The sequence below is a fragment of the Podarcis melisellensis genome, assembly GCF_964234715.1.
Source record: "Podarcis melisellensis genome assembly, chromosome: 17".
Taxonomy (NCBI): Eukaryota; Metazoa; Chordata; class Lepidosauria; order Squamata; family Lacertidae; genus Podarcis; species Podarcis melisellensis.
In genome coordinates, this window is record NC_138534.1 from 8754662 (window position 1) to 8781857 (window position 27196).

Sequence of the window (27196 nt, forward strand, 5' to 3'; positions counted from 1 at the left end):
GGGTTTCCCACAGGCATCTGGTTGGCCACTGTGAGAACAGGATGCTGGAATGGATAGACCATTGGCCTGTCCAATAGGCTCTTAATGTGGTTGTATATAGTGCAGTACTTTGACAACATCAGCCTTTACCAACCTGGTGCCCTTCATTTGCTTGGGACTGTTAACTCCCATTGACTGCAGTCAGCAAAGCCATCGTAGTTCTAGTTCAAAGGATATGGAGGGCACCCGGTTGGCAAAGGCTGGGTTTAATGATGGAATCTTGGAATCTATATGGAAAGCTTACAGATGTGGAATCCAGTGGTGTTTGTCTCTTGTTCTTCTGTAGATATTTATGCCTCATTGGAAAAGATTTCAAACCCAACTGAAGCATCAATTTATTTGTAGGGTGCTTAGATTTTAAAATTGTCATAATAGCTGAAAAGTTAATTATTGTTTACCATTATCTCTTTGCATGTTACTAAAGCATGTGGACCATTATCTCTTAGAGGAAACCGTCTCTGAAATATTGTTTGGCCTGTCCTGTTCATGCTTAGACTGGCTTTCTTTTGTTTTGTTGTAGGAATCCTTTTCTGAGCACTTAGGCTTCACTGGAGGCATTGTGCAAGGGTAAGTTGGCCACCACAAAGAATTTTAGGAAGTGCGTGTTTTTCTTGGGTAATCACTGAAACCAAATGCTGAAGAGGAGGAGATTTTTGTGCCCTGCTTGTGAGCTTCCAGAGACATTTGACAGGCTGCTTCTGATTTATTGTGGGATCACTCACTGCTTTCTCTTCAGTAAAAGGATTTTGGTTAGGCTCAAAGTGCCCTCAGAACCCCAAAACCCTCTATTTTCGTTGAGGGGTTCTGGTGAGTCTTTATTTCTCCAGGAGAAAGACCAGGCCTCTTTTCATCATTGGGCACCAACACTTGCCAAGTGTTATGTTAGCCTGCCTGTTTTTAGCTTACAGAAGCCCTCACAATTCTGTTCCTAGTGTTCACATCCCTCCTTTTAACCGTTAAGTAAATTTCCCACTTGTCTTGTAGTTCCACCTTCCGTGTTGGTTTGTGGTTCTGGTATTTTCCAGAATCCTTCTGTCTTTAGCTTTCAAGGTTGGTTCCTCTCAGTCATGTATCAAGCATGTATTACCCTGCTGGCTGTACCTTGAGTTACCCTGAGAGCACCTGGGGACCCCACAGCTAGAAGACTAGTTACAATTAACATTTCCCCCTGAAAAACACTAATGTCAGCCTTTCCCTGCTACCTGAAGCTGTATAGAAGTATTAGTTATGTTCTAGAGCCTTCTTAGTGAAAGGGCTGGTGCCGTGTTGTTTTTTGTTGTGATTATTGGCACGGTTTTAATAGATTTTATATTTGTACATAGTTTTAATTCTATCAATGTTTAATTGTTTTTTTCATTATTGTCCCCTCCCCCCGTGTTTTTAGCAGTTCTTACTTTTATCTGTAAGCCTCCTTGAGTCCCTTAGGGGAAAAGAGAGAGTGTAAATAAATAAATGATTGGTTGGTTGATTGATTGATTGATTGATTGAGCCACACTGTCAGTTCACACAGTTAAAAAGGAGATCCAGTAGGGCCAGGCTTTGTGTAAAATTGCTGTGCTTCTTGAATAATTCCCAGTATACACTGAACATAGAAGACTTCCACCGCAAACACACAAGCATTGCTTGGCAGATAAATTGATGTGAAAGCAGGTCCCCGAAGGCAGAATGTTAAAAGCCACTATACCAGAAGAAAACAGTTTCTTTGTTTCTCCTCCTCATGTTCTGAACCAGGCTTGACCTGTACCGCGCTTCAGGGAAGTTTGAGCTCCTAGATCGGATTCTTCCCAAGTTACGAGCTACCAACCACAAGGTGCTGCTTTTTTGTCAGATGACCTCCCTCATGACCATAATGGAAGATTATTTTGCTTACCGTGGCTTCAAATACCTCAGGCTAGATGGTGAGTTTTGCATTAGGGCCTGTAATGTTGTAGGAAGGCCTGGTTTTGGCACGCGGTTAATAAAGTACCTTTCTTCATGTAGTCTCTGTATGTCTTTAGTCAGGCTGTGTGTGTGGAGCAATGTAAGAAAGTGAAACGCACCAACTTCAGTGCATAGGAAGATTCTCTTGGCATGTGCAATTTTGGGGTGTGATCCTGTATGGCCCATGGTGTAGCATGTGGAGCCATCGTGTAGGAATTTGAGCTCTTCTCTCCCCAACTGGGCCCACTTCATGCTAAGCTTACAGTGTTCTGGCTGCACCATTTCCAGTTCTTCCTCTCTGCTACAAACCTTCACAAGTTGATTTCTCTTTCAAATTTCAGAATGGCAACCAGACACTCTCAAGTGGGCTGATTCCTTTGCTTAAGTTACAGTGACTTACCCTGGTTCTCCCTCCCCTCCATCCTTCAAGTCGTACTCTTTCCCAACGACGCCCCCTTTCAGGTGGTTCTCTTGAAATGATGGCTCCTTTTTTTTAGTAATGATCCCAAAATACCATTGGTTTAAACATTTGGGCAGATATGTTCCTCTATCACAAGAGGATTTGAGCACATTCCCTCTGTATTTATTCCTCTTTGGTTATGCCAGCCTTTTATTATTTCAGTTTTCATGTTTCCTCTTTTTTCCCTTGAACTGGTTCCTTAATTAGTGGCAGTGACCCTGTTCACACATTTCCCCCATTTTAAGGATGGTTTGTGAGGTAAGATCAAGAGCAGGTCTTGAACTCATTCCCCCTCAACACGCGATGCTTCACTTTGCATGGGAATGAGGCCTTTATGGTGTGTTCCCAAGTGAATGCCATAAAGTTTGAAGTACAGTGGTACCTCGGGTTACAGGCGCTTCAGGTTACAGACTCCGCTAACCCAGTAATAGTACCTCGGGTTATGAACTTTGCTTCAGGATGAAAACAGAAATCGCACAGCAGCAGCGCGGTGGCAGTGGGAGGCCCCATTAGCTAAAGGTTAAGAACAGCTTCAGGTTAAGAACGGACCTCCGGAACGAATTAAGTTCTTAACCCGAGGTACCACTGAATTTACATTCTGACAGGGGACTGTCCAATAGCATCATGTGCTGCACATGTAACCCCAACACTGGTCAAAAATGGGGGTCTGCTTGTATTGTGCTAGTAACAGAGAAGGCTAAGTGTAGCCAGAGTTGATTGCCTACACTGGGCAAAACAGAAGCCTGTTTATGTCATCAGCGTAGGTCCTGCATGGTTGCTACTTCAGCAACTACAGAGGCCTGGCAGATCACATACCCTACCTCCCATGTCACCAGCAATGCTGACCTAGGAACTCGCTACATGATCCACCTGCACTGTGTGATTGTAGGTCAGTAAATATTGCTAGTTGAGTTTGGGGGTCCCAACCATGCAGAAACAGCAGCCGCAACTCTTTCATAAATCGGCCTTAACATAGCCTGCCCCAATGGTTTCCTTGGTGAATGATAGTGGACAAAAGCAGGATGGTGCCTTTTTACTGCAGGTACTGGTGTGCAGCTGAGTGTTCATTTCTATCTTATTCCCCTCTTATCCCCAGTTTGGAGTACAGAAGTAGGAAGAGGCAGGATTGGGAGAAAGCACCAGTACCAACTTCCCTGTCCTCTCTTTTCCCCTTTCCCCTTTCCTTCTCCACCCCACCCCAAGACAGTATCTACTAATCCAAACCACCTGATTGTTCTCTGATTGTAAGTTGTCTTTCGTAATACCATTAGGAACTTAAATAGTTAAATTGATATGCAAGCTCTCCAGACATTTTGGAATGTGGGTGTATATCTCAACTTGGTTGGTTCCCAGTATAAAAAATGTGGACCAGTGCTATGCCTACCCAGATTTCTGGGGTTCTTAAAGATGACAGGCTTTCTACTCAAACCAAAAATTTGTAGCAGTGGGGAAAAAAACCACTCTTGTCTCTCTACTTTTAAAGGAACCACTAAAGCGGAAGACCGTGGCATGCTGCTGAAAACGTTCAATGAGCCGGGCTCTGAATATTTTATTTTTTTGCTGAGTACCCGAGCTGGAGGCCTGGGGCTAAACCTACAGTCTGCTGACACTGTGATCATTTTTGACAGTGATTGGAATCCCCACCAGGTAATAATAAAATGCATTTGTGGGCTTCAGAAATGAAGTTTTTTTGAAACTGAATACTAGTATGGGAGTGGGGTGGGGGTGGGGTTGGTAATGATAAATTTGTAGCATGCCTGTCTTATCTGTTGAGTTGATACAAAAGAATCAGGGCTTTTCTGTGTCTTGCTGTACTTTAGTCAACAGTAAATGCACATCTATTTGATTACTGAAGTTCTGGATTTTCAACAGAATCTTGAATGTTAGCACTTCTCTATAGTAAAAACTTAGGCCCCCTTGAATATTGGGGGGGGGGTGCTTTGTGCCAAACATGATGGGAATCTTGGGATAGAAATCTTCCTATCACCTCCTAAAGCAATCTGGCCTTCACTGAACACACTATGCCATGGATGTCTTTGGGAAGCTCCTCACATAATTGATTAACAATGTTTCTTGTATCCCATCCTTCTTCCTAAAGGAAGCCCAGGGCAGCTAACTTAATATAATACAGAAAAATACATAAAACCATTCAGCATTTAAAATATCAATTGAAATATATTTAAAATGGCATGTTAATATTTTCAGTGCAGAGACCTCACACTTATGCCCCAAAGTCCTAGACAAAAGTTTTAACATTCTGCCTGAACATGGCGAATCTAGCAGACTACCTGATTTCAGCAGAAACAGACTTCCTTAAACAGGATACTTTTGCTGAAAACACGCTGTCCTAAATCACCTTGCCATCCCTGCTGATGGGACCACACACAGGACCTCTCCCACCAATCATTAGTTTTGGTTCAGAAGCTATGGGGAAGGCACTCCTTCAGGTAATTAGGTCCCAAGTTATGGCTTTGTAAACCAAGATTTATGTAAAAGGTTTCTATATTACCCTTTGCCAGAGTTCGCAACACACACACACACACACACACACACACACACACATATAAAATCAGCTATTCCGATAACCCTGGTGAATGGACCACAGAGTAGAACACTGGTCTTCAGTGGAAGGGTCTGGACACACTATTGGTTCACAGGCTGACCTCAGGTAAGTCACAGCAGCTTCACTACTACTATGCAAATCTATGGTGGTAAATTAAGAAGTGGGTTCTGAACAACACTGTTCTCACATAGGTGCAACTTAATCCATTGGAGTATTGTGTGTTGAATCTCTCTAAAGTGCTGTGCATGAAAGCACATGAAGGTGATAGCTGAATTTTAACTACTCTCTGAACAGTGAGAGCTTTCTTCTCTCCCTTTCTTAGGACCTGCAGGCCCAGGACCGAGCGCATCGCATCGGGCAGCAGAATGAAGTCCGTGTGCTGCGCCTTTGCACCGTGAACAGTGTGGAAGAGAAGATCCTTGCTGCAGCCAAGTACAAGCTGAATGTAGATCAAAAGGTTATCCAGGCTGGCATGTTTGACCAGAAATCTTCCAGCCATGAAAGGAGAGCTTTTCTCCAGGCTATCTTGGAGCATGAGGAGCAGGATGAGGTAACGGAGCAGTGGGGTGGTTTTTTTGCTTTCTCCTCCTCCAGCGTATGAGTGGTGAATGCATTGCCTAGCTTTTTGCTTTGTATGACGCTGACGCAAGGGACTGTGGGCTGGAAGGAAATGGCATGAACCCTTGTCATGCTAGAAAGTGAATTTGAGTGTCAGTGAAAGGGGCTGGCTTGACAGCCCTGGAGACTGAAGTCCTCTATCTATCCACAGACCAGATACAGCACGGGCAGCGGCAGTGGCAGCGCAAGCTTTCCCCACACTGCCTCAACCCTGTGCCTCAACTCCGACTTGGAGGAACCACCTTTAAAGGTGAGAGGGGTCATTCAGTCGCCGCGCCTGTCCAGTCCTTCGCCTCACTGTGTTTTAAGACTGTCAGCAAAGTTGCCAACTCGGGTGGTGAACTTCCCTGTCCACTGAGACTACCCAGTTCGTTTTTACATGAGTAGCCAAATCAAATGTGAAATAGTAAAAACACATTCAATGTACAGTTTTGAGCAGTGAGTTGCCAGATGGTGCATCTCCATACAAGTTAAACGGGGCTCTTTTGAAATCTTTCAGGAGGAAGATGAAGTTCCTGATGATGAGACCGTTAACCAGATGATTGCTCGGCACGAGGAGGAGTTTGACCTTTTTATGGTGAGAGTGACTGCCTTGCTTCTTGCATTTCAAACAGGTCAGCCTTATCTTCCTGAATTCAGTCTAGTATTAAGGTATACTGGAGGGGTGTTAAGTAGTGTTAACTAAAAACATCAGTCTGGGTCTAGAAATCAAGAGTCCTTCCGATAAAGAGAAGGGGTTTTTTGGGGGGGGGAGAAAATACAAGGTTTCTGCAAATTCTGCCCTTTCAAACCCTTTGAGTTCATTCAATTAACTGATTATACTTGCTTTAAAAAATCCCAGTGGCAGTGAAAGCAGGACAAGCACCATGGGTTCTTGTACAAAAAAACATAAACTTGAGGAAGTACTTGTGTTCTGGTTGACTAGGGTGGCTATTAGTCTGAGTCTCACATTATGGCAGCAGTAGTGGAGAGAATGAATAGATAGCTGAGAGTGCCATCTTATTCTTTGTGAATAAGCTGTTACCCAGTTCTAAGGCTCAGGGCAGGTGACATACTGCATCTGTTGTGTTGGATCCTATGCCCTTGGGATGCTGCGGTCCTTCTGTTTCCTCCAATAATCAAGAGCCCCTCACTTTAGGGCCCTGAGAAAAAAGGCAGAAGGGGGTGGGGAGGAGAATCCTCCTACCCTTCAGCCTGTGAACACCTAGGTTTACACTAGCTACAGGTTGCTAGAGGAGGGGAGAAGGTGACAGGTGAAGTTCTGGATTTTCAACAGAAAGGAGGGAAGTGGCAGCTGAATCTGGTTTCTTTCAAAGAAAATGATTGCATTGTTTCCTTCTGCTCTGATATGGTGTCTAGGGACAAGAGTTCTAACAGGTAGAACTCGATTCATGCTTTTCCATAGAAACATACACATTTCAGGTATAAACCCCTTTTGGAGCATACTTGAAATGTTCCTCACCTTTCAACAGGCTATCACGCATCCATGCTGACCTCCAAAGCCTGTTAAATTGAAAATAAGCCCAATTATAAAATTAATGAGATTTATGTCAAGCATATTGCAGCCCAACCTTCATCCACTAGGCAAACCTGTGGCGCTCCAGGTATGGTCGTACTCCAGCTCCCATCAGCCCAATAAGCTTGGAAGTCCTACAACATTTGGACATTGTCTCATGGACAGGGCATTCCTGGGTTTTATTTTAATGAGAGAAGCAATATATAAATATTTTAAATAAATTAATGTTCTTAGGCTCTGTCTCCTTTTGATGGCAAGTCTCGCCCTACTCTAGGGACATGATGCCTGCTGGTGTTTCCCCACTGTCTCTCAGCAGAAACAACTATGATTGTGGCATGAATTAGTGTAATTTTTATCCTTTGTTTTCTGTATAACCCCTAGTCTGCCCAGTATGTTGCTAACACGGGCTTAGTTTCCCATTGATGACCTTCTTCTGCTTGATGACTCTCTAAGAGCAGCTGCCCTGGGTCCAAGTAGAATATATAACCAGTATGGCCTTAGAATATATAACTAGTACAGCCAAGATACTCTTTGGAGCCTTCACCTCAGGCTATTTTCCTTGCAGCGCATGGACTTGGATCGCAGGCGAGAAGAAGCCCGCAATCCAAAGAGAAAGCCACGTCTAATGGAAGAGGATGAATTGCCCTCTTGGATCATTAAAGATGATGCTGAAGTGGAGAGACTAACCTGCGAGGAAGAGGAAGAAAAGATGTTTGGGCGAGGTTCTCGTCACCGTAAGGAAGTGGACTATAGTGACTCGCTGACCGAGAAGCAGTGGCTCAAGGTATACATGGTACAGCATCGTTCTCCAATGATTTTCTAAATTTTTATTTCTACTTGTGTCTGTGTTGTCTGTCTGTGTGTCAGAAAGTTGAGGAAAATACCCAGTCTCGGAAGTTTTGATGGTCAGCTAAGATTGTGCTAAGAAGCACCGAGTTTGGCAACAATACTTTTTCTACACGATTATCAGAAATACTATGATGTTGTTAACTTGATAACCTAAATGTTGGCATTTATAAAGTCTAGGAGCTTTCTTGAAACACACATCAACTTCACCATGCAAAACTTCTGTTGGGTATTAGGAACTCAGCTGTGTGGAAACCATGTTGCCAAATTTAAATTCAACTGATCTCCTTGACAGATTGCAAACATTTCAGATGCAGTAAGCCTGCTTGCTATGCAGCTGAGTGTATGCTCTTCTTGCCTGCCTGGCCCAGCAAAGATTTCATCCTACTTGTTGCTAGGCAGTGATCCAGAGACTGGGGGCTCTTTGGTCTGCAAGAGGCAGACTTTGGGGCAGCACGGGGAGGGAATAGGAAGCTGGTCCTAAGCTGTAGTAGCCATCCCGAAGCACTGTTCCTCCTCTGAGCTTGTGCAAGAGAAAGAAAGTGCAGGTTGGTTAACTTTGTTCTGCTGCCGATCAAGCTAAGCTGGTTTTTCTTTGTGGAACATCCCAGGTGCTGAGTTAGGCTCTTATGAGTTGAAGGATTCAAGCCCAAGAGTTAACCAGCAAAGAAGGAAGAGTTGTTCTGCTTTGTTCAGCCTTCCCAAAGGGTGAGAAATTCAGTGTGCGAGTCAGGAGCCAGAGAATCTTGCTATGAAATTCAGTTATGAGTTCCTCCTTCCAACCTGCTCCCTTAAGGGCATGGTGGTGAAGCCAGGTTCTCCAGCTGAATAGTGAGGCCTCCTCCCACACGTTATGCTGTCCTGTTTGTCCAAGGCAGGGACATGTGACTAACATGGTGAACCCCCGTTTCAAGGCATTTCTTACAGCTTTGTAGAGTGAACCAAACAAGGTGTTCTGTCCAGACTAAACACTAGATAAGGATCTGTCCACTGCACTCTTCAGTTGTTCTTGTTGCCTAAAATACTTGAAGCTCCAACATTTCTTACCATAGATTTCTGCTTGCTACCTGAGGGGAACACCCAGGCCTATGGACCAAGTGCACAGAAAGTGAGCCTGGCCTTAAGAAGATCCATAGAGCACATGACTGAAATCATTAAGGTGGTCTCTGCCACGACTTACCCTGTTAAGAGGCATTCTAGCCTGCCTTAAGGCCCTGAAGGAGGAGTTGTCAGAAAAATTAAAAAGCTGCAACTTCTCTTGCAAATATTCTTGTACCTCATACATTCTATTGTTGCAAGTGCTGACATTTTTTTGAGAGAACTTATTCCTTCTTTTCCTGTTTCTGGAGAAGTGCAGACCATCCTGGAACTGTTAAGGGGAAACAGTTTTGTCAAAGAAGGTGGCTCAAGATGCTGTCGCATCCACTAGCTGGTCTCTGCAGACCTTGACATGTGTCTACATCTTTGTGCTGTTTCATCTATCCCTTTGGAGTGGAGCAATGCTTTAAAAACCTGTACCAGTGCCTTGCCATTGGGAAGTTTGGTGCTGGTCAGCAGGTGCTTTTGAGCTACATAGACCAGTGCATGTAACATGGTACTAAACAACTCCTTCTGGTAACTGCCAGTAGTGTGAAAGTGAGGTTGCCCATTATGCAAGTTAGTTGCACGTTCTTATGGGCACCTGCCTGTCTTCCCTGGAACAAATTCTTTGGGAGAGGGACTGAAATGTTGAGGTGGCATGCATGCCTTGCATGCGTCAGATTCAGTCCATTTGAAGATCACAAACTGAGAAAGGCATCTGCTGGAGACACTAGGGAGTAGCTGATGTTCAGCAGTGTCTCTAGATGCAGCATATTAATTTCCAAGGGCAGGAGGCCGAAACTAAAATCAAGAAAATGCCATTCCAGCTCTCCAGCTTCTCTGATGGTAATGGCAGTGCCATTAGAGGAGATCTGCTTAAGACTGTGCCTCACTGCAAGGTTTTTTCACAGACCACATCACAGCAAACCAGATTTCAGAGAAGTTTATTTTGCGGAAGAGTCACTGGCATGGTGACTGTTGGTGTTCCAACAGGTCCAGAGGAAACGCAGGCATCATGCATCAGGATTCATGCAGGCAACACTTCTACTTCAACCCAGAGATTGTTCAGGCACTTTCTAGCTTCAGACCAGCATGGGCCTTTGTCACCAAGTAAAGTATCCCTTACTGGGTTTGAAGTGCATTTGAAACCTTGATGAGAACATGATCAGCACCTTGATGCTTGGGATTTGGGCTTTACTTTGTTGGACTTTACTCTGTTCCAAGTCATCGTACGCCTTGGTGGGCAAGCATAAGCCCACCCTCTTTTATCCCCACCCCCTTCCGGGGCCGAAAATGGCACATGTGTCATTGGTCGCACATGCCTTGAACGCATGCAAAATGGGAGCTGCCTGTATTTCATATTGGCAGCTCCAGCATTTAAACCTTCGCAGGTGAAAAGGCTGTGCATGGCCCTTTTGCAATATACACTGCATACATTGAATTTGAAGGGCTGTATCTTTCTACCAAGGGGTATCCAAACCTTGTTTATAAATGTAATAATTAGAAAAACAGTGCATGAACCTCAGGGTTCTGATGCTCTCACCTACCTCCAGTGAGCAGAACCACTGCCCAGCAACAAATAAAACAAAAAAATATTGTCTTAGCTGAAAATTTTCTGTCTGATTGTTTATTGGACAGTAATCCATAACCTGCATGTTTCAGTGGTAGTCTGTTGGTTGTATAGTGTGCTTGTTGTTTGAGTTGTAGTGTGTGAGGTCTTAGGCTAGGAGTGGATGGTTGTACAGAGGAAGAGGTGGGTGCTCTCTAAGTCCTTCCCAGAGACTTTTTGCTTCAGCATCTGCTCCTTATTGGCTGGTCAGAGAGCGTGCCCTGTCTCTGGACTGCTACCTATCAAACAAGTAGAAACAAAAAAAGGTAAGAGCACTTTTTCTGTGTTACACCATGTTTGAAGGTAGCAGGGAGGAAAATATCATTTTATTTTATTTTTGCTTCTGGCCTAAGTACTTCAAAAGTTAGATGCTTTATCAAAAGATAATGAAGATCATATTTTGCCAATAAGTCCGTCACTAAATATCAGAGTGACCTGCCAAGCAAGGTTATATGTTCTGCTCCTTTATTGCAGATCACCTTAGTTTTTTCCCTGACAGATTCATTGAATTCCTTTTTATATTTTAAAAAATTGCAGAAGCGTAGCCATATTGGTTCTAAACAACAAACCAACCACCATGTTTTCTATTATGAATGCCAGGGATATCTGAGCTTTCACCGAGTAAACCAGTTAGTCTCTAATGGCGACATCTTTTCTAGAAGATGTCACATAGCAAGCACCAGCTGGCTGAAGCAGTGCAAACAAACTGGCAGGCAATCCTTGCCAGGTTTATTAATCCATTGTATGTGCTGACGCTGCATATGGATGGTCCACACATTTGGTTTCTGGTCCTGAGAAGAAATGTGAGGGCAAATCCATTCGCCAGATAAGTCTCTGTCAGACAGAACCATGTGGCACTTACTCAACTGCCTCTTTTTACAAACCAGATATTATTCCAACTGGGCCGTCTTCGTGGGCATGCTTTTCTCCTGCATCTTTACCCAGTAGCTGGATTCTCCAGGGCAGCATCTTCCTGCCTTCTGATAGGAAAGGCAGCATGTTTGGGATCTCTCTGTAGCCCCTCTTTTCAAGGCTGTCTTGAGCTATGCCCACTAGCAAGTAGCTGAGGCTTGACACCAGGAACCACACTGCTCCTAGTAGGCAGCTCAGACTTCAGCTGTAATGCTTTGCAGCTACACGGGTTGCTTTCATATTGAAGTTGAAGATCACATCTTTTTACCGCGCATAATGAGGGAAACAGGAAACTGATCTCATCTTGGAAGTTCCCTGGCACTTAAAGGAATTGTGCCGGTATCTGAAGACAATGTGCTTAGTTTATTAGGTGGAGCATTTCTTGTAATCGCCTTTTTTGAACATCCCACCCTATCCAAAAGAGCAAGCAGAAGTGAGAATACCTTCTTGTGGAATGAGTGTACCCCACAGCTGGACAGTGGATCATTGACCAGAGGATCTGGAAAGGGATTAACAATGCTTTATTTCCTAGGAAAGATTTAAAAACCTGCTATAGCTTAGGGCAGTGAGTGGCAAACACAGCCATACCAGTGAGAGGGAAATTGCTCAAGTGTGAGCCAAGCTGGTTTTTTGTTTTTTATGTTTTACATGGGACAAGGGACTCCATTTCAGTTTTGGATCAAGAAAAAGGAACGCCTTTAGCTCCCGGATATGTTTCCATTGGACTCCACATTTAATGTTTCATACTTGTGCCCTTTAAAAGTGAATTCTGCTTTCCACTAGAGCCCAATCAGAATCTAGCAAGGTCTTCACCCCATACTATGTGTTTTGGTGTTCTCTCTTGAAGAGGCACAGCAGTGTCTCACAGCTAATGTTTTGGACATCCCTTCCTGGTATGTCCTAATTGATCACAAAGCAGAGGCCCCAACAAAAACATAGAAACTACGTGTATTCATAGTTCCTTGAGTGATTTCACCCCACCCTCCTTCCTCTGGAGGCGTCTTGCTCTGAGTGGGACAGTAAGACCTTCAGACTTTGGAAGGGGATGAATAGAAAGCAGCATTTCTGGTGCCCCTTTTGTTTTGACACCAGTTCTTCTCCCTTGGACCTGAGCTTTCCGTGGTGTTTCATGTGTTGGCCAGTGCTTAGGTATAGTACCTAATGTGTGACTAAAGAAGACCATTCCAAGAAGGCAAGTAATCTCCATATTTGGGGGGAAAGTGAGGTTGAGGCAGGGAATTTGAAAGTGGCAGATACAGTAGGTGGAACCCCCCCATAGGCCCAAATATCTATAGAAGAGTCAGGGCAATTTCTTAGGCTCCAGTCTTTTTCTTTACAGTCATTCAAGAGCTGCCTGCCTCTATTGCACCTGTTCTCTGTTCACCAAATTGACCAGAGTCAATATGACACATGCAGACTCCAGGTCTCAGTTCCTCAGAAACTGACAATAGCATCTACAGCACGTATTCCACAACTTACTATTCACCATAATTGAAAAGGTGGGTATTGAGTGTGTGGAGAGGCTTGGAACCAAAATGGGTTGAAGCCAGGGTGTCAATAGAACCTTGTTGGCAGGCCATTCTCCTCTTAAAAGTCCTATACCAGTTTTCAGGTGTTGTGGATAGTGCCTGAATTGCAACCTCGAGGTTATTTTGCTTTGGATGAGATCCTCAAGCCATGTATGACTAAAGAAAAAGGAAAGATGGGCCATTTTTACTTCTGAGTTTTCCTACTTCTGTTATACATGGCCTGCAGTTTGCTGGCCTCTATTCCTCTCCTGTGCAATCTGAAGCATTAATGTGTCTTGTTAACTGGTGGTTAGTAGCCGCGGGTCTCTTTGCAGCTTCGGAAGAATTTGCAACTGAGCTGGCAGGAAGGGGCATCCCCCACACCCTCCTCTGCATTGTCACGACAGATTCCTCTGCAGAGTCCCAGCCTGCCGGCCCTGTTTAACATGAGAAGAAAAGCTCATAGGTAAGAGAACCATCTTTCCTTTCCCACCGCTACAGAGTTGCAGCCTTCCATTATCCTTTACTGGTTAACCCGGGAAATAAGTGTCTTTTGGGAAGCGGCCCATGCAGACATCCCATTCCTCACTGTGCTAGATTGCTTGGATGTTTGTGTGAATGTCTGTGTTTGATCATTTCACGGTGTGTCGTCATCATGCTTGCTGTTCATTTTACCTGGCTGACTGAGCTGCTCCTGTCCGCAGGCCATAGAGGAGGGAACGCTGGAGGAGATAGAAGAGGAGGTGCGCCAGAAGAAATCTTCCCGCAAGCGGAAGAGGGACGTGGACGTCAGCTCATCCACGCCAACCACCAGCACTCGCAGCCGGGATAAAGACGACGACAGCAAGAAGCAGAAGAAGCGTGGGAGGCCCCCGGCCGAGAAGCTTTCGCCAAATCCACCCAACCTCACCAAGAAAATGAAGAAGATAGTTGACGCTGTGATTAAATATAAGGACAGGTAACAGAAGAGCGGAATGTTTGTTTGTTTGTTTGTTTCTAAGAAGGCATAGGACATTCTTTAGTATTTCTGCTCTCTGGGTAAAAGTTCACTTTCCTAAATCTCTCCTGGATAGACTTCCTGCTGCTGCATTTGGCTTCAATTCAAGGAAAGATATCACGAGTTAAAAGGACACTCTGAATTAGGCACATGTCATTTACATAATTTGCATTTTATTTTCACCATCATGGAGAATTCAGACTGCAGTTGATGGATAGACATGTTGTTCCTTCTGGATGGTGGCAGTGGGTTGATTCAAATATTGAAAGACACGAATATGGGTTAATTTGTAGCTGTGCATATACATCAGCATTAAAATCAGGAACTAACAAATAATCTCAGTATTATCTCTTTTATCAGTTGCCATCATTTCTCTCCATTTCTGATGTTTGTGGCTGAGTGCCATTGTTTTTGTATCCAAAATGGCACCATCCACAAACAAAAAGGGAAGATACCAGCATGCTCAGAACTGCAGAAGTACAGAGAAACTTTCAAGCGTTAAAAAGGCCAAGCAGACAAAAAACAAAAAATCCCACCAGTGATGATTGTGCGTGCTGAAGTGGGCAGAGAATGCTGATTGCTTGGGGACAGGGAATGCAATGGAGTATCCTGGAAGAAGACCTGGCTGATTGGCTGGAACAATGTTCATGAGCATTACAAACTGCAACATTTTGTCATAGGTTCCACTTGTCTACCTTGATCCTCTTAAATACACTTGAGCTGGCTAGATCAATTACTGAGCAATTTGAAGGCTACTGGTGATCCAGGCAATGAGCTATCCTTGCATCAGATTATTTTTGCTTAAGCGGAGAAGGAAATATTAAGCCTCCAACCTTGGCTCATATTGATCATGCAATTTTTATTCAGGACCTTGAGCCTGAACCACCGACCCTGATTTTTCCATATTTGGAAAGGCTAAACAGAGTTGGTATTTATCCAGTGATTGCTGGTGTTCACATTCCTAAGTCAACAAAGTGATTAACGTGAGGACGTGACATATTGTGCAAGCCATTGATGGGTTGCTTTATTAAATACAGAACACGTCACTATTTGTAAGAAAAGTCATCTTTGTATTTTGCTTGTTGGTACTTCATGGCTATTGAAGACCCGAGGAGACTGTGAGGGAAGCAGACCTCTTTTTAATCGTCTTCCTTTTTCTTGTCTTGTAGCAGCAGTGGACGCCAGCTTAGTGAAGTCTTCATCCAACTTCCTTCTCGCAAGGAGCTTCCAGAGTACTATGAACTCATCCGCAAACCAGTGGACTTCAAGAAAATAAAGGTAATTATTCTTGCCTCGTTGTAGCAGCACAACATTCACCTTTATGTTCTCATATTTCCAAAATTCTAATACTACCAACCATGTAAGGTAGTTGGAAAATGTTCCTGCTGGCCATCCTGATTAGGGCATGGGATCCATCATTTTATGTCAGTAGTACAATTTGTTGCTCACACAAGATGATAGTGGACTCCAGGAAAGAAGCCCACCTTGTAGAACGCCATCCCATCAGATGTCAAGGAAATAAACTATCAGACTTGTAGAAGACATCTGAAGACACCTGTTTAGGGAAGTTTTGAGTGTTTGATGTTTTATCGTGTTTTTAATATTCTGTTGGGAGCAGCCCAGGGTGGCTGGGGAAACACAGCCAGATGGGCGGGGTATAAATAAATAAATGATGATGATGATGATGGCAAACAGCACCTGATCCCATCACTGCAGGGCTATTCTAAGGATTTGTCATGGCCTGTTAAAGCTGAGTTTCCATGCTGTTGTTGCCAACTATGGAAAAGCAATGCCATCTCTAATTGATCACAGGAATAGCTCACTTTTTCTCCCTTGGTTTTGAAAGTCCAGTTTACAGTGTGTTGAAGTGCTGTACTTAATGCCATTCACCACAACAAAGGCAAATGAACAGGAATTGGCCAATGCAACACAGTTGTGACAGATGTGTAGCAACATCCACAGTGGGGAGACCCAGTATTTTTCTGTGTTATTTGTAGGAACACTTTTTGGTAGGCTTGTAAGAAAGAACAGTGCACACGGCTCTTGCAGTTTCAGCAGCAGTGCATTGATCCAGTTTTGCTCTACATCTTGTGTTGATCTGTTAGGTTGGATGCTGTAGACCTTATTGTAACACATTAGTTTTCATTGCATTTTAATATCCTTGAGAGCAACCTCAATAATGTGCTGTTACCTGAAGTGTGATCCAGCTCTGCTGGCATATTAAATTGATCTCCAAGTGGTGTTATGTGTCTGTCAAATTGGGTCAGTCTTTAATGTGTTACAAGACACTTTTGCTGCAACAGACTGTTGCCCTTCTGGAATATGTGGCATAGTGGTTAAGAGTTGTGAACCATTAGAAACCCTAGTTGAAGTGTCACACCTATCATGAACTCGTTAGGTTTCCTTATCAGATAATGTAAATAGTAAAGGTGCCACCCAATTGTGTACATCCACAATTGTGTCCCTCTTTTAAGCTGTTAAAAGGTAAAGGGTCCCTTGACCATTAGGTCCAGTCGAGACCGACTTTGGGGTTGCGGCGCTCATCTCGCTTTATTGGCCAAGGGAGCCGACGTACAGCTCTCGTGGTCATGTGGCCAGCATGACTAAGCCGCTTCTGGTGAACCAGAGCAGCGCACGGAAACGCTGTTTACCTTCCCGCCAGAGCAGTACCAATTTCTCTACTTGCACTTTGATGTGCTTTTGAACTGCTAGATTGGCAGGAGCAGGGACTGAGCACGAGAGCTCACCCCGTTGTGGGGATTCGAACCGCCGACCTTCTGATCAGCAAGTCCTAGGCTCTGTGGTTTAACCCACAGTGCCACCTGCGTACCTTCTTTTAAGCTGTTAGTGTGCCACAAATTAACCAGCATGGGAAAATATGGGTCAGCAGGCTAGTAACTTTTATAGACTTCACTTGAAGGACTGCCTCTTTCTGTGGTGGAATATAAAAAACGCTGTGAAAATGCTTTTTTAAAAGAACGTTTTGAAAAATACATTGAATTGAGTGTCGCATTTGTGTATTACACTTTACAACATATTTAAAACGTTTTATTTGCAGCTGAATCCTAGGAAGAGCAACTGAGCCCTAGCCTGGGCAAGGCTGAGTAGGATGTGTTTCGTTTCTTTCTGCTTTGCCACACTCTTTTTATCTTAATACAATGTACTATATAGATGGTTTTATATGGTTTAACGCGGTGGGCAGTTGTTGCTTTTACTCCTATTACATTAAATCTTTTCCTTTGTTTAACTGCTAAGAGGTAGAGCCGTGGACAGATAGAAAGCACAGTATCCAAGGAGACAAAGTAGAACCTATTTAAATACTGATGACTACTGCGCAGACATGACCTGGAACCTGTCCCTTTTCTTCCCTTTCCTTTTCAGGAGCGCATCCGGAACCACAAGTACCGCAGCCTGAATGATCTGGAGAAGGATGTCATGCTCCTGTGTCAGAACGCACAGACTTTCAACCTTGAAGGCTCTCTGGTAAGGCAGTTGCCGCTGTCGTATGAATGGCATGTATGTCCCTGTCCATGCAAAGAAAGGTTCACTGCATCTTTCTCCCTTGAGTCCCTTAAGGTGCGCATCGAACTAGACCTCTTGTTCTGGAACTGGAATTGTCAAAGCCCGATTGTCAGCTGTTTATCCTTAGAACAAGTAGCTGCTGTTGTGTCATCCCAGTTATCACAGGGGCTGTAATTTTTTTATGGATCCATGGTATGTTGGCAGTGTATGAAGCAAGTTCTGAGGTTGCATAGAATTGTTATTTACTGCGTCGTGAGGTTTTCTGAGACCTCAGGGGTGTGTATAATATGAAGTGCCTTGAACACTCAGAAGCACTTTCAGCACGAGCCCTGAAAAGATTTCTCTTTGAGCAAAAGCATTGTGACAGTGTAGCATGATAGTAAACATGTGAACTAGTTTTGTGGAGCTAGGATTTTACCCTAAAATGTGATTTGCATGTTCCTTGCAGATTTATGAAGACTCGATTGTGTTGCAGTCTGTCTTCACCAGTGTGAGGCAGAAAATTGAAAAAGAGGAAGACAGTGAAGGCGAAGAGAGCGAAGAAGAGGAAGAAGGAGAAGAGGAAGGATCTGAATCTGAATGTGCGTACTTGCTTGCTTGCTAAGGTTTCTTTTTGTAAAAAGTATGTGTATGCAGTTTAGTAAAAGAAAATGCCTGAAAGGAGGAACCAGAAAGTCAGCAAACTGGTATTGGATTGAGCCACGGTCTCGTGTTCTATGTACACCCACCGAGTATCATATAGGGGAAACCCTTGTGCTGCCACTGTTTTCTCTATCCTTGGAGACTGACTTCTTGATTTTCCTTGAGGGAAAAAAGCCCGTTTTCAGTGTGCAGATGCAAAGCCTTACAGTCATTGTTCAGAACCAACTGGAGGTGAAAGTATTGGGTCTTGATTTAAAAAGGCAATGAAGTACAGGTGGCATAAAGGGAGTTAGGCTATATAACGATGAAGCCTTGTCATGAATGGTATTGCATTTCCATTCCTATGTTCTTTGCTCATGAAGAGATGGGAGCACACAGAGATGGGGAGTGAGAGAGAGCATGAAGGCTGATCCTATCCTGTTGTGGCCTTGCCAATCTTACCTTTTTCTCTTTCCCCTCAGCTCGTTCTGTCAAAGTGAAGATTAAACTGGGCAGGAAGGAGAAAGCACAAGACCGGATGAAAGGACGTAGGCGCACCAGCCGTGGGTCACGGGCCAAACCTGTAGTTAGTGATGATGATAGCGAGGAAGAGCAAGAAGAGGTAACTACAGGGTGTCATTCCCCTCACACTCTTGCCAGTGGTTTTCAAAGGAGTCTTCACGGACAAATTTGTGCAATTCCAGTGAAGGGAAAGGGGCAAAGAAAGGAAGTAAGAAAAGTCCTTTTACAGTTTAGGCAAGCACAGAAGTGGGTCCTACTGCTCATGATCCAGCCTCTTGGGTCTGGAGTAGTGGACAAAATGCTGAGTTAGAGCCAGGGGCCACTACTCATCCTGAAATTTCCTGGATGACTTTAGACCAGTATGTCAGTCTGGCTGCTGTGAGGATAAAGGGGGAGGGCACCCTGCATAAAAAATTAATTGCCTAAAAAAGAGTGACATATATTATTTTTCTTTCTCCTTCAGGATCGCTCAGGAAGTGGCACCGAAGATGATTAAAGAGACATTCCATGGTGCAGACCTCAAAACATCCGTCTTTCCAAAGCAGAGATGCTGTATTCCCTTAGCTGCAACGGGTAGCAAGAAACGTAGTGTCGGATGTGGGCAAACTGTATAAAACTCTTCCATATTTATACTGCAGTGAAGATGTAGGACTTGTTTGTGTCTTGCCTTGTCCTCACATCAGTAGCATTTGTAACAGCATTAACTGTTTTAAAAAGAATTATGAATTGGGGAACACTTGATATATATTTTTTTTCTTTTTATGGCAGTACTATTTTCAGTTGCAGTATTGAATCACTGTAGTTTTAACCTGTGGGTGCATGTGTGTAGCAGTCCACTTCCTAGTACTGTATTTTATGAAAACAGGTTGAGCAGCCAGCTGCCCACCAGGTGAGGAGAGGGTGGCAGTGGCAACTGTGTGTCACTGGATTTCAAAACAGTAATAAATTAAGCAAAAAGTACACCCCTTTGTCTGTGTGATGCTTTCACCTTGCCGTGTCAGCTAAATAAATTCCTCCTACAAGCCTTTCTTAAAATCACACCCATTTCCTTGCCTCTCTTGTGATACCATTTTATGTCATTTTTTCCTACCCCCAAAAAATCCATATTCCTTGAACAAACACCCAGCTGTTGGAATCAAATATTTATACAAAGCACAGACATACAAAAAGTAAATTGCTGCAGCAAATTAACTTCTATGGGCCAGTTATTTTCTCTGTGCAGCCCCCAAAACTGTGGCAGGGTGCTGTTACGTTGAGGACACTGAAGGAGAGGGAAGTCCAAAGCAAAGCCTATCATGTTCCCAAGTTTGGCAAGGGGTCATTTTCAGAAACGGGTGGAAGGTGGGAAACGGGGGGAGCCAAGAAGTGGTAGAGACCATTTCACAGGAGCAAGGATGGTTCACAGCACCAGAGTATACCAGGACCCAAACGTGGGAGGAGCAAACAGGATCATGGGAACAATTTAGGTAGTGCATAGCCCTTGGGAGTCACCCATGGCACTCTTACCCAGTTTGGTGAGCCATGTTCACCTAGTATGGCTGAGGCTTCTCAAGTGATCACAGTCCGTGCAGCTGGCTGGTGCCCGGCACCATCACAATCTGTGTACTTCTGTACCAAAGAGCGGAAGGCCTTCCACACGGCTGCATCACGACAGCAGATGGTGCCACCCCCACGGTATTCCTCCGCACGATTGCGGTTCATGTCCCCAACACAGGCCCAGCCAGGATCACTCTCTGTGCTCACACACCACTTGGAATGGTCCACCATGGAAGCAAAGGAAATGGCTGCATGCTGGAAGGCTATTTCCTCCATATTGTAGACTCGGAAGTGCCTGGAACAATTGGAAGGCAGGATCCCTCTGGACCTGAGCCAGAACTGGACGTAGAGGTTACTGGCAAGAGCTTGGGCCAGCCAGCCTGAGTAGAGATCTGGGTAGAGGAAAAGTTCTTATGAGAAGAGCCTTGACATGACCGTGATGACATATTACCAACCCCTTCTTTTAAGCGTGTTGCTCAACATCTCCCATCACCTCCATCTCATCACTTACCATCGTCAAAGGAGCGAAACTTTGCAAAGCTGATAAATTCCTTGCCCCCCACCGATCTGAGGGCCACGGTGGAGTTCCAAGGCTCCTCCTCAATGTGTTGCCCCTCTGAAGCATTCAACAAGGCAGGCAGGTCCTGGGCAAAGGTTCCTTCCACGTGATGATCATAGACAAGAGGCTCAGTGTAGAGCAGCTGATTCCCTGCAGCAGAGACACAACATCTGGCACATCAGAGCCACTGGCTTGTAAAGGAGCTGTCCCCCAGCTGACAAACCTCCTAATAGAGATACTCAAGATTTGCATGGGTGGCATCAGATATGCCAGCTACAGGCTCCGTTGACCATCCCAGCCAATAGACCTACCTGAGCTATGTTTCATGCTTAAGGGCAAACTCCTGTGTATGTAAACCTTACATACCAGAGGTACATAGGACAGGGAGAGGGATGAGGGATAGCTTGCCCCATCTTTCCTTGAAAATGACTGGCATGGCATATACACTTGCATCTTGCATCACAGCCTTGTCAGGGGCAGGAGAAACGCTGTCTTGTTGACCCATTTCCCTGCCAATGCAGCTGGGTATCTATCCGGCAAAGTTAGCTGAGAACAGAGAGCCTTCCAAGCCCAACTGTGGCAATTCTGTTCCTTGCTCTGGTTCCACTGGATCATAGATGACAGAAGAGGGTCCCTGGCCCCTAAGGAAGGAGTGTTTATGTGCATGTGCAGAGTAGCTAGAGCTGAACTGGATCCTTTTCTCCTAACTTTCCCCGTCCTGTGGCATATTTTCCCGAAGCTGGGGATAGTCTCAAATAGTACACAGGGGCCAATTTCTGCCTTAAGCTACTCTGTAAAGTACCACGTACCCCTATGGTGCTGTATACAGGTTTGGTTCATACAGCACACATGTTAATGAAACAGAATTTGCAGGGAAAACCTACCATAGGGAAGCCCTAGCCCTTCCCCACCAGGAGCCTGGAAAGAATCCCAGATACTTCCAGTATTGATGTTCCATCTGTATCAAGATCCTACACCTACCAATCTCTTTGAATTGGCCATAGGGAAGTGTTATGCACAGGAAGGTCTGCCCATAGGATAGGCCAGTGTGAGGCCAGTCATACTGCTCATCTGCACTGGGTGGGAAATGAGGAGTGCTGTGAAGCAGCCAGAATCCCTGTGTTTTGTCCAGCAGGATGACTCCTAGAAGGGGAAACAAAAACAAAAGCAGGGGTTGAAACTTAACCCAGGTGTGCTGAAGTTCCAAGAGTGTTGTGCCAGGTGCCCAGGTAGCTGGTCTGGCCAAGTCATGATCTACAGCCACCACACAAGTTGACGATAACACAGAACCAGTAGCTGAAGTTCTCAACCTTCTTCAAACTTAAAGTCACATTTGCTGCGCTCCTTTGCATGCATTTGGAGAAGGGGGGTCTACCTTTTGTATGGCCATTGAGGCTGGAGAAAAGCTCATCTGGAGGCTCATAATTGAGGCTGGAGACAAACTCCTTTGGAGGCTCATCGTTGTATAGGACATAGGCTGTTTGCTCCTCCTGGGTGAGAAATGAAAGATAGGGTGATTACAGAACTGGTCTATTTTCCAAGCTTTCCCCTTCACTGAGTTTACTGAAGCAGCCAATACTTTAGCTCCTCCTCTGGGCCAGGCACTCAAGAGCCAGCCAAACTGCACAAGGAGTCCAGGTAGTTGCACTACTGGCAAATGTAAAAGGGGTGTTTAAAAGCTTTCCCAAAGCTGGAAAAGCACTAACGAGACTTTGGGAAGGAGGCAGGAGGAATATAGGATCCTGTGTTGAGCCCTCACACCTTCTTCCCAAAGCCCAGCACCTCCACTGCGCGACAGCATGAGGGGAGGCAGCAGGGGGGCTAGAGGGGGCTTCCAAAGTTGGCAAGGGCTGCCAAAAAACGGCCTTGAGGGTTGCAGGTGGCCCTTGGGCACCCTGTTGTAAAGGATCCTTGGGTGGACCTTGGAGATCATGCAGCACTTCTTGCAGGAGCCACAAAATAAATCTGAGCTTGAGGAGGGCCATCGCTCAGCAGCAAAGCATCTTGTTTTGCATGCAAAAGGTTCCAGTTTCAATCTCTGGCATTTCCAGGTTGTATGCCTAAAACTACAGAGACCAACAGCTAGTCTTTGCAGACAGCATTGAGCTAGATGGACTAACGGCCTCCCTAGATATAAGTTGGCTTCCTTTTTAAATTAATTAAGCCATTTTGAAAGGCTGGGCTCTAATCTAGGCAGCTGAGACAGTCTGCCAGTGGATACAGTGAACCAGTCTGCCTGGAGTGAAGGCTTTTGCTTTGGGCTGGAATTGAGCCTTCGCAACCAAGGTCACCCTTCCTATCACTCCTACTCATTTGGGATACTGCAAAAGCAGCCTCACACCTCCTTTTCTCAGACTCACCTGTCTCCGGGATGCTTCTTTGTAGAGCTGCTGTACAGTCCGTCCCACAGCTCCTTGCGTACTGTTCATCAGGCTTTTGCCTTGCACCCAGCCCTGGGTCTGGCCGTCTAGATACATGTACCGCATGCCCTCTGCTGGGGGGCTACGATGGGGTTTGGGCAGCTTGTAGGCAATAAACCTAAAACCCAAAGCCCATTAGAAATCACACACCTTGCCACACTGGGGACAGAAGTCTGCCCTTTCTACTTAGGACACAGGTGGGCAACATGGTTACTAACTAGATATTCCTAGTTTACAATCCCCTTTTCAAATACCCTACCCACATTTGTTAGGAGTGTAAAATCCTTTATTTATTTATTTTATTGGTTAAAGCACCCTGAAAACTTTGCAGAAGAGTAGTAACTTTGCAGAAGCAAAGTATGTAAACCTCATAAAATAAAACAAGAGTAATAAAAGCAATTAGGTCCGATGGACACACACCAATCCACAGGCTGCCCAGAGTCGTCATAGCAGGAAATGCTCCCCGAGACGACATTGTGGAGGACGGACCCAGACAACAGCAGCAGGATGGGCAGCATGAGGCCTTTGTCTGAAGTCCCTGCAAGAAATACAGCAACAGCAATGAGTGATGGTCAAGAAGTAGCCTTGAAAAGTATACAGTACCTTGTATCCTTAGTGATTGCAGCCCCGTTTCTGAATTTTCAGCTTCCATCACAACAAAGCGTTGTCAGTGCTTTTACTGACATGCAAGGCAGATTTTTTTTTAATCCAATTGCTCTCCAAAGGACAGAACAAGGAAAACAGACTCCTTAGTTAGTCCCTTACTGACCAAACTGCATAGGACCTTCTCTTGGCCCTTTTTCTTTCCTGTTTATTTCCATGAGCACTCCCTATTAAGAGCAGGTAAGAATGAGCTCATGGGACACGGCTGGCGCTGTGGTCTAAACCACTGAGCCTCTTGGGCTTGCCGATCAGAAGGTCGGGGGTTCAAATCCCCGTGACGGGGTGAGCTCCCGTTGCTCGGTCCCAGCTCCTGCCAACCTAGCAGTTCGAAAGCATGCCAGTACAAGTAAATAAATAGGTACTGCTCTGGCAGGAAGGTAAACGGTGCTGCTCTAGTTTCGCCAGAAGTGGCTTAGTCATGACCCGGAAAAATTGTCTGCGGACAAATGCTGGCTCCCTCAGCCTGTAAAGTGAGATGAGTGCCGCAACCCGAGTCATCCATGACTGGACTTAACTGTCAGGGGTCCTTTACCTTTGCCTTTTTAAAGAATGAGCTCAAGTATCAGCTGTTGGGCAGTAACTGCTAACAGGGGTTCCAGCATCATATTGCAAGATCCTGAAGAGTTTGCTCACGTGAGGAATGCCACCAGCTACATATGTGACTGTGAGCTACAAGAGCAACGCCCCTCTTAAGACAAGGAGCTAGAAAGCGCAACAACGGATCCGAAACACATGAGCCTCCTGACATTTACACCCAAGAAGATTTCAGGATTCAGCATCTCCCACTACACACAAAGGCGTACTTTACTCTTTGGTGGGGAAAGCAAACAAATCCTAGGTAGAGATGCTCCCTAAGAGTCAAGACAGCCTGCCAACTGACCATGACAAAAGAGTCCCTGGGCATGTGCAGAATATCCAGTGGTTTTAAGCTCAGAAAAGGAAAGACCTGGGATTGAAAGAGCTGGTGTGGTTGGGAGATCTGTCAGATCAGGGATGGGCAACCTCTTTTATTTATATATATGTTCTGCTTTACAATTTAGAATATTTATTTAAACAACCTTAAAATATCAATGACTTCCCTTCTTCTCTTTCCGTGGTTCATTTTGCATAACATAAAAGGTAAAGGTACCCCTGCCCGTCAGGGCCAGTTGTGACCGACTCTAGGGTTGCCCGCTCATCTCGCTCAAGAGGCTGGGAGCCGGCGCTGTCCGAAGACACTTCCGGGTCACGTGGCCAGCGTGACGAAGCTGCATCTGGCGAGCCAGCACCAGCGCCGCACACAGAAACGCTGTTTACCTTCCCACTATTTATCTACTTGCACTTAGGGGTGCTTTCGAACTGCTAGGTGGGCAGGAGCTGGGACCGAACGACGGGAGCTCACCTCGCCACAGGGATTCGAACCGCCGACCTTTCGATCAGCAGGTCCTAGGCTCTGTGGTTTAACCCACAGCGCCACCCGCGTCCCTCTTTGCATAACATAAATCCCTGCTTATTTTATATAAAGTAAACCATCCAGTATTTATTCCATTATCACAGCCCTCAAAACTTATTTACACTGTTGAATTTATCTTAATGCTGCCGACGCTTTCAACTGTACACAATTTCCCCCTATATATTCAATAAACATTTTCCAATCTTCTTTAAACATATGTTCTTCAGGTCAAGGGGGTGATGATACAATGGGCTAAAGATTTTGGATATAATATTCAGTTAGAATCTTGGGAAAGTTTGTGGTACTGTATTGTGGTACTGAAAGTTTGTGGTACTGTACAGGTACTGTATTAACTTTACTGCATGCAGTGCACTTAAAGAAAATGTTATGAAAATGATGCACAGATGGTATTTAACACCAGCTAAATTGGCTAAAATGTACAAGACTAATGAGTGCTGGAAATGTAAGGATAGGGAAGGTATCTTCCACCACATGTGGTGGACTTGTAAAGAGGTAAAGGCTCTCTGGGAAATGGAATATAATGAGTTAAAGAAAGTTTTAAAAAATACTTTTGTTAAAAAACCAGAAGCCTTTTTTACTGGGTATAGTGGGTGAAGAGATACCAAAGGAAGATAAAAGACTGTGGCAAGAATTCTTTTAGCCCAAAAATGGAAACAAGAAGTACCAATGAAAGAAGAGTGGCAGATGAAGATGGTGGACTTTGCAGAACTGGCGAAGCAGACAGGAAAAATCTGAAACTAGCACTATCAAGTATTCCAAAAGGATTGGAGTAAATTTATATGATATTTGAGAGATTATTGTAAGCAATTAACATCACTACCAGGGTTGTCTGAAGACATGTAATGAGAAATTTTCTATCTTTCTATATTAAATTAAATTTGGAGTCACACTGTAATGAGTGTAATTAGAATTGGAAAACATATAAATTGCAATGATATAAAGGTTAATTTTGAAAGCCATGAGGTGGGAGAGAAGGAAGTCAATAGGCTCTAAGAGCCAGGGCAGTATAGTGGATAATGATGATGTGAATGTACAGTGATACCTCGGGTTAAGTACTTAATTCGCTCCAGAGGTCCGTATTTAACCTGAAGCACCACTTTAGCTAATGGGGCCTCCCGCTGCTGCCGCGCCGCCAGAGCCCAATTTCTGTTCTTATCCTGAAGCAAAGTTCTTAACCTGAAGCACTATTTCTGGGTAAGCGGTGTCTGTAACCTGAAGTGTATGTAACCTGAAGCGTATGTAGCCTGAGGTACCACTGTATATATTAAATGGAAAATAAATAAGACGATAGAGGGTCCCTCCCAACCTCTTCCCTCACTGGAAGCATGCTCTCCCTGCCTGACTCCACGGCGTACTCTGCACATGCCCAGGAGCTCTCTCGGTGATTACCTGTTGCCAGTCTCGTGGGCGGAGCCAGAGAGGCGGGGGGGGGGAGAGATAAAAAAGGAGGGCAAGCGCCCCCCCAGAAGGAGCTCTTCCCCCTCTCACTTGCCCACCGAGAGAGACGCTGGTCCCCTTCTGCCCCTTTTCTGCCAAGGCGCCGACAGGAAAAGAAGCCATTCCCGGCGGGGCTGCCTTCTCTCCGCGCCCCCCCCCCGCGCCCCGGGACCAAGAGGGGCTCGGCGGGGAAGAGGGGGTGTGGGATGGTCCCTCAAGCTGCAAACAGGGCCGCTTACCAAGCTTTCTCTCCGGAGGCGCCGCCGCCGCCCTCAGCCAAGTGCGGGAACCGAAGCGAACGACGCGCCGCTGACAAGGAACTCGGCAACTTTCGCTCGCTTCCCCAAAATACAGCCGGCGACCCAGGGAAGCTGGGGGGGGGGGTCACGTGCCCG

General features: G+C 45.1%; 2 protein-coding genes across 12 annotated transcripts in view; one reads left to right on the forward strand and one right to left on the reverse strand.

Moving 5' to 3' along the window:
* The window catches only part of SMARCA4 (SWI/SNF related BAF chromatin remodeling complex subunit ATPase 4), a 65947-nt gene extending 46254 nt beyond the window's left edge, over positions 1-19693 (forward strand). For 3 of the 11 annotated variants that reach the window (XM_081893702.1, XM_081893699.1, XM_081893703.1), the window contains 13 exons: positions 560-606; positions 1771-1937; positions 3903-4066; positions 5305-5532; positions 5752-5850; positions 6100-6177; positions 7682-7909; positions 13776-14029; positions 15238-15346; positions 17450-17551; positions 18039-18171; positions 18694-18833; positions 19197-19693. In XM_081893702.1, coding sequence (XP_081749828.1) covers positions 560-606; positions 1771-1937; positions 3903-4066; positions 5305-5532; positions 5752-5850; positions 6100-6177; positions 7682-7909; positions 13776-14029; positions 15238-15346; positions 17450-17551; positions 18039-18171; positions 18694-18833; positions 19197-19229 — 1782 coding nt within the window. In that variant the 3' untranslated portion in view covers positions 19230-19693. Of the gene's footprint in view, positions 1-559; positions 607-1770; positions 1938-3902; positions 4067-5304; positions 5533-5751; positions 5851-6099; positions 6178-7681; positions 7910-13406; positions 13538-13775; positions 14030-15237; positions 15347-17449; positions 17552-18038; positions 18172-18693; positions 18834-19196 lie in introns of those variants that run through there. The other 8 variants (XM_081893704.1, XM_081893705.1, XM_081893706.1 and 5 more) reach the window with 8 other exon arrangements.
* A 167-nt stretch (positions 19694-19860) lies between these two features.
* Positions 19861-27196, reverse strand: DNASE2 (deoxyribonuclease 2, lysosomal). The gene is made up of 7 exons (XM_081894588.1): positions 27041-27196; positions 23669-23786; positions 23189-23366; positions 22204-22318; positions 21810-21971; positions 20781-20978; positions 19861-20661 (listed from the first exon to the last, which is right to left on the reverse strand). The coding sequence occupies exons 2-7, from the start codon at positions 23764-23766 to the stop codon at positions 20282-20284; spliced, it is 1131 nt and encodes a 376-aa protein (XP_081750714.1). The 5' UTR covers positions 23767-23786; positions 27041-27196; the 3' UTR covers positions 19861-20281.

Coding starts and splice junctions, on each gene's coding strand:
- DNASE2 (XM_081894588.1), bottom strand. CDS start 23,766: ATGCTGCCCATCCTGCTGCTGTTGTCTGGGTCCGTCCTCCACAATGTC. Junction 23,367..23,668: donor TCTGGGCAGCCTGTGGATTG/GTGTGTGTCCAT, acceptor TTTGGGTTTTAG/GTTTATTGCCTACAAGCTGC. Junction 22,319..23,188: donor AAGAAGCATCCCGGAGACAG/GTGAGTCTGAGA, acceptor TTTCTCACCCAG/GAGGAGCAAACAGCCTATGT.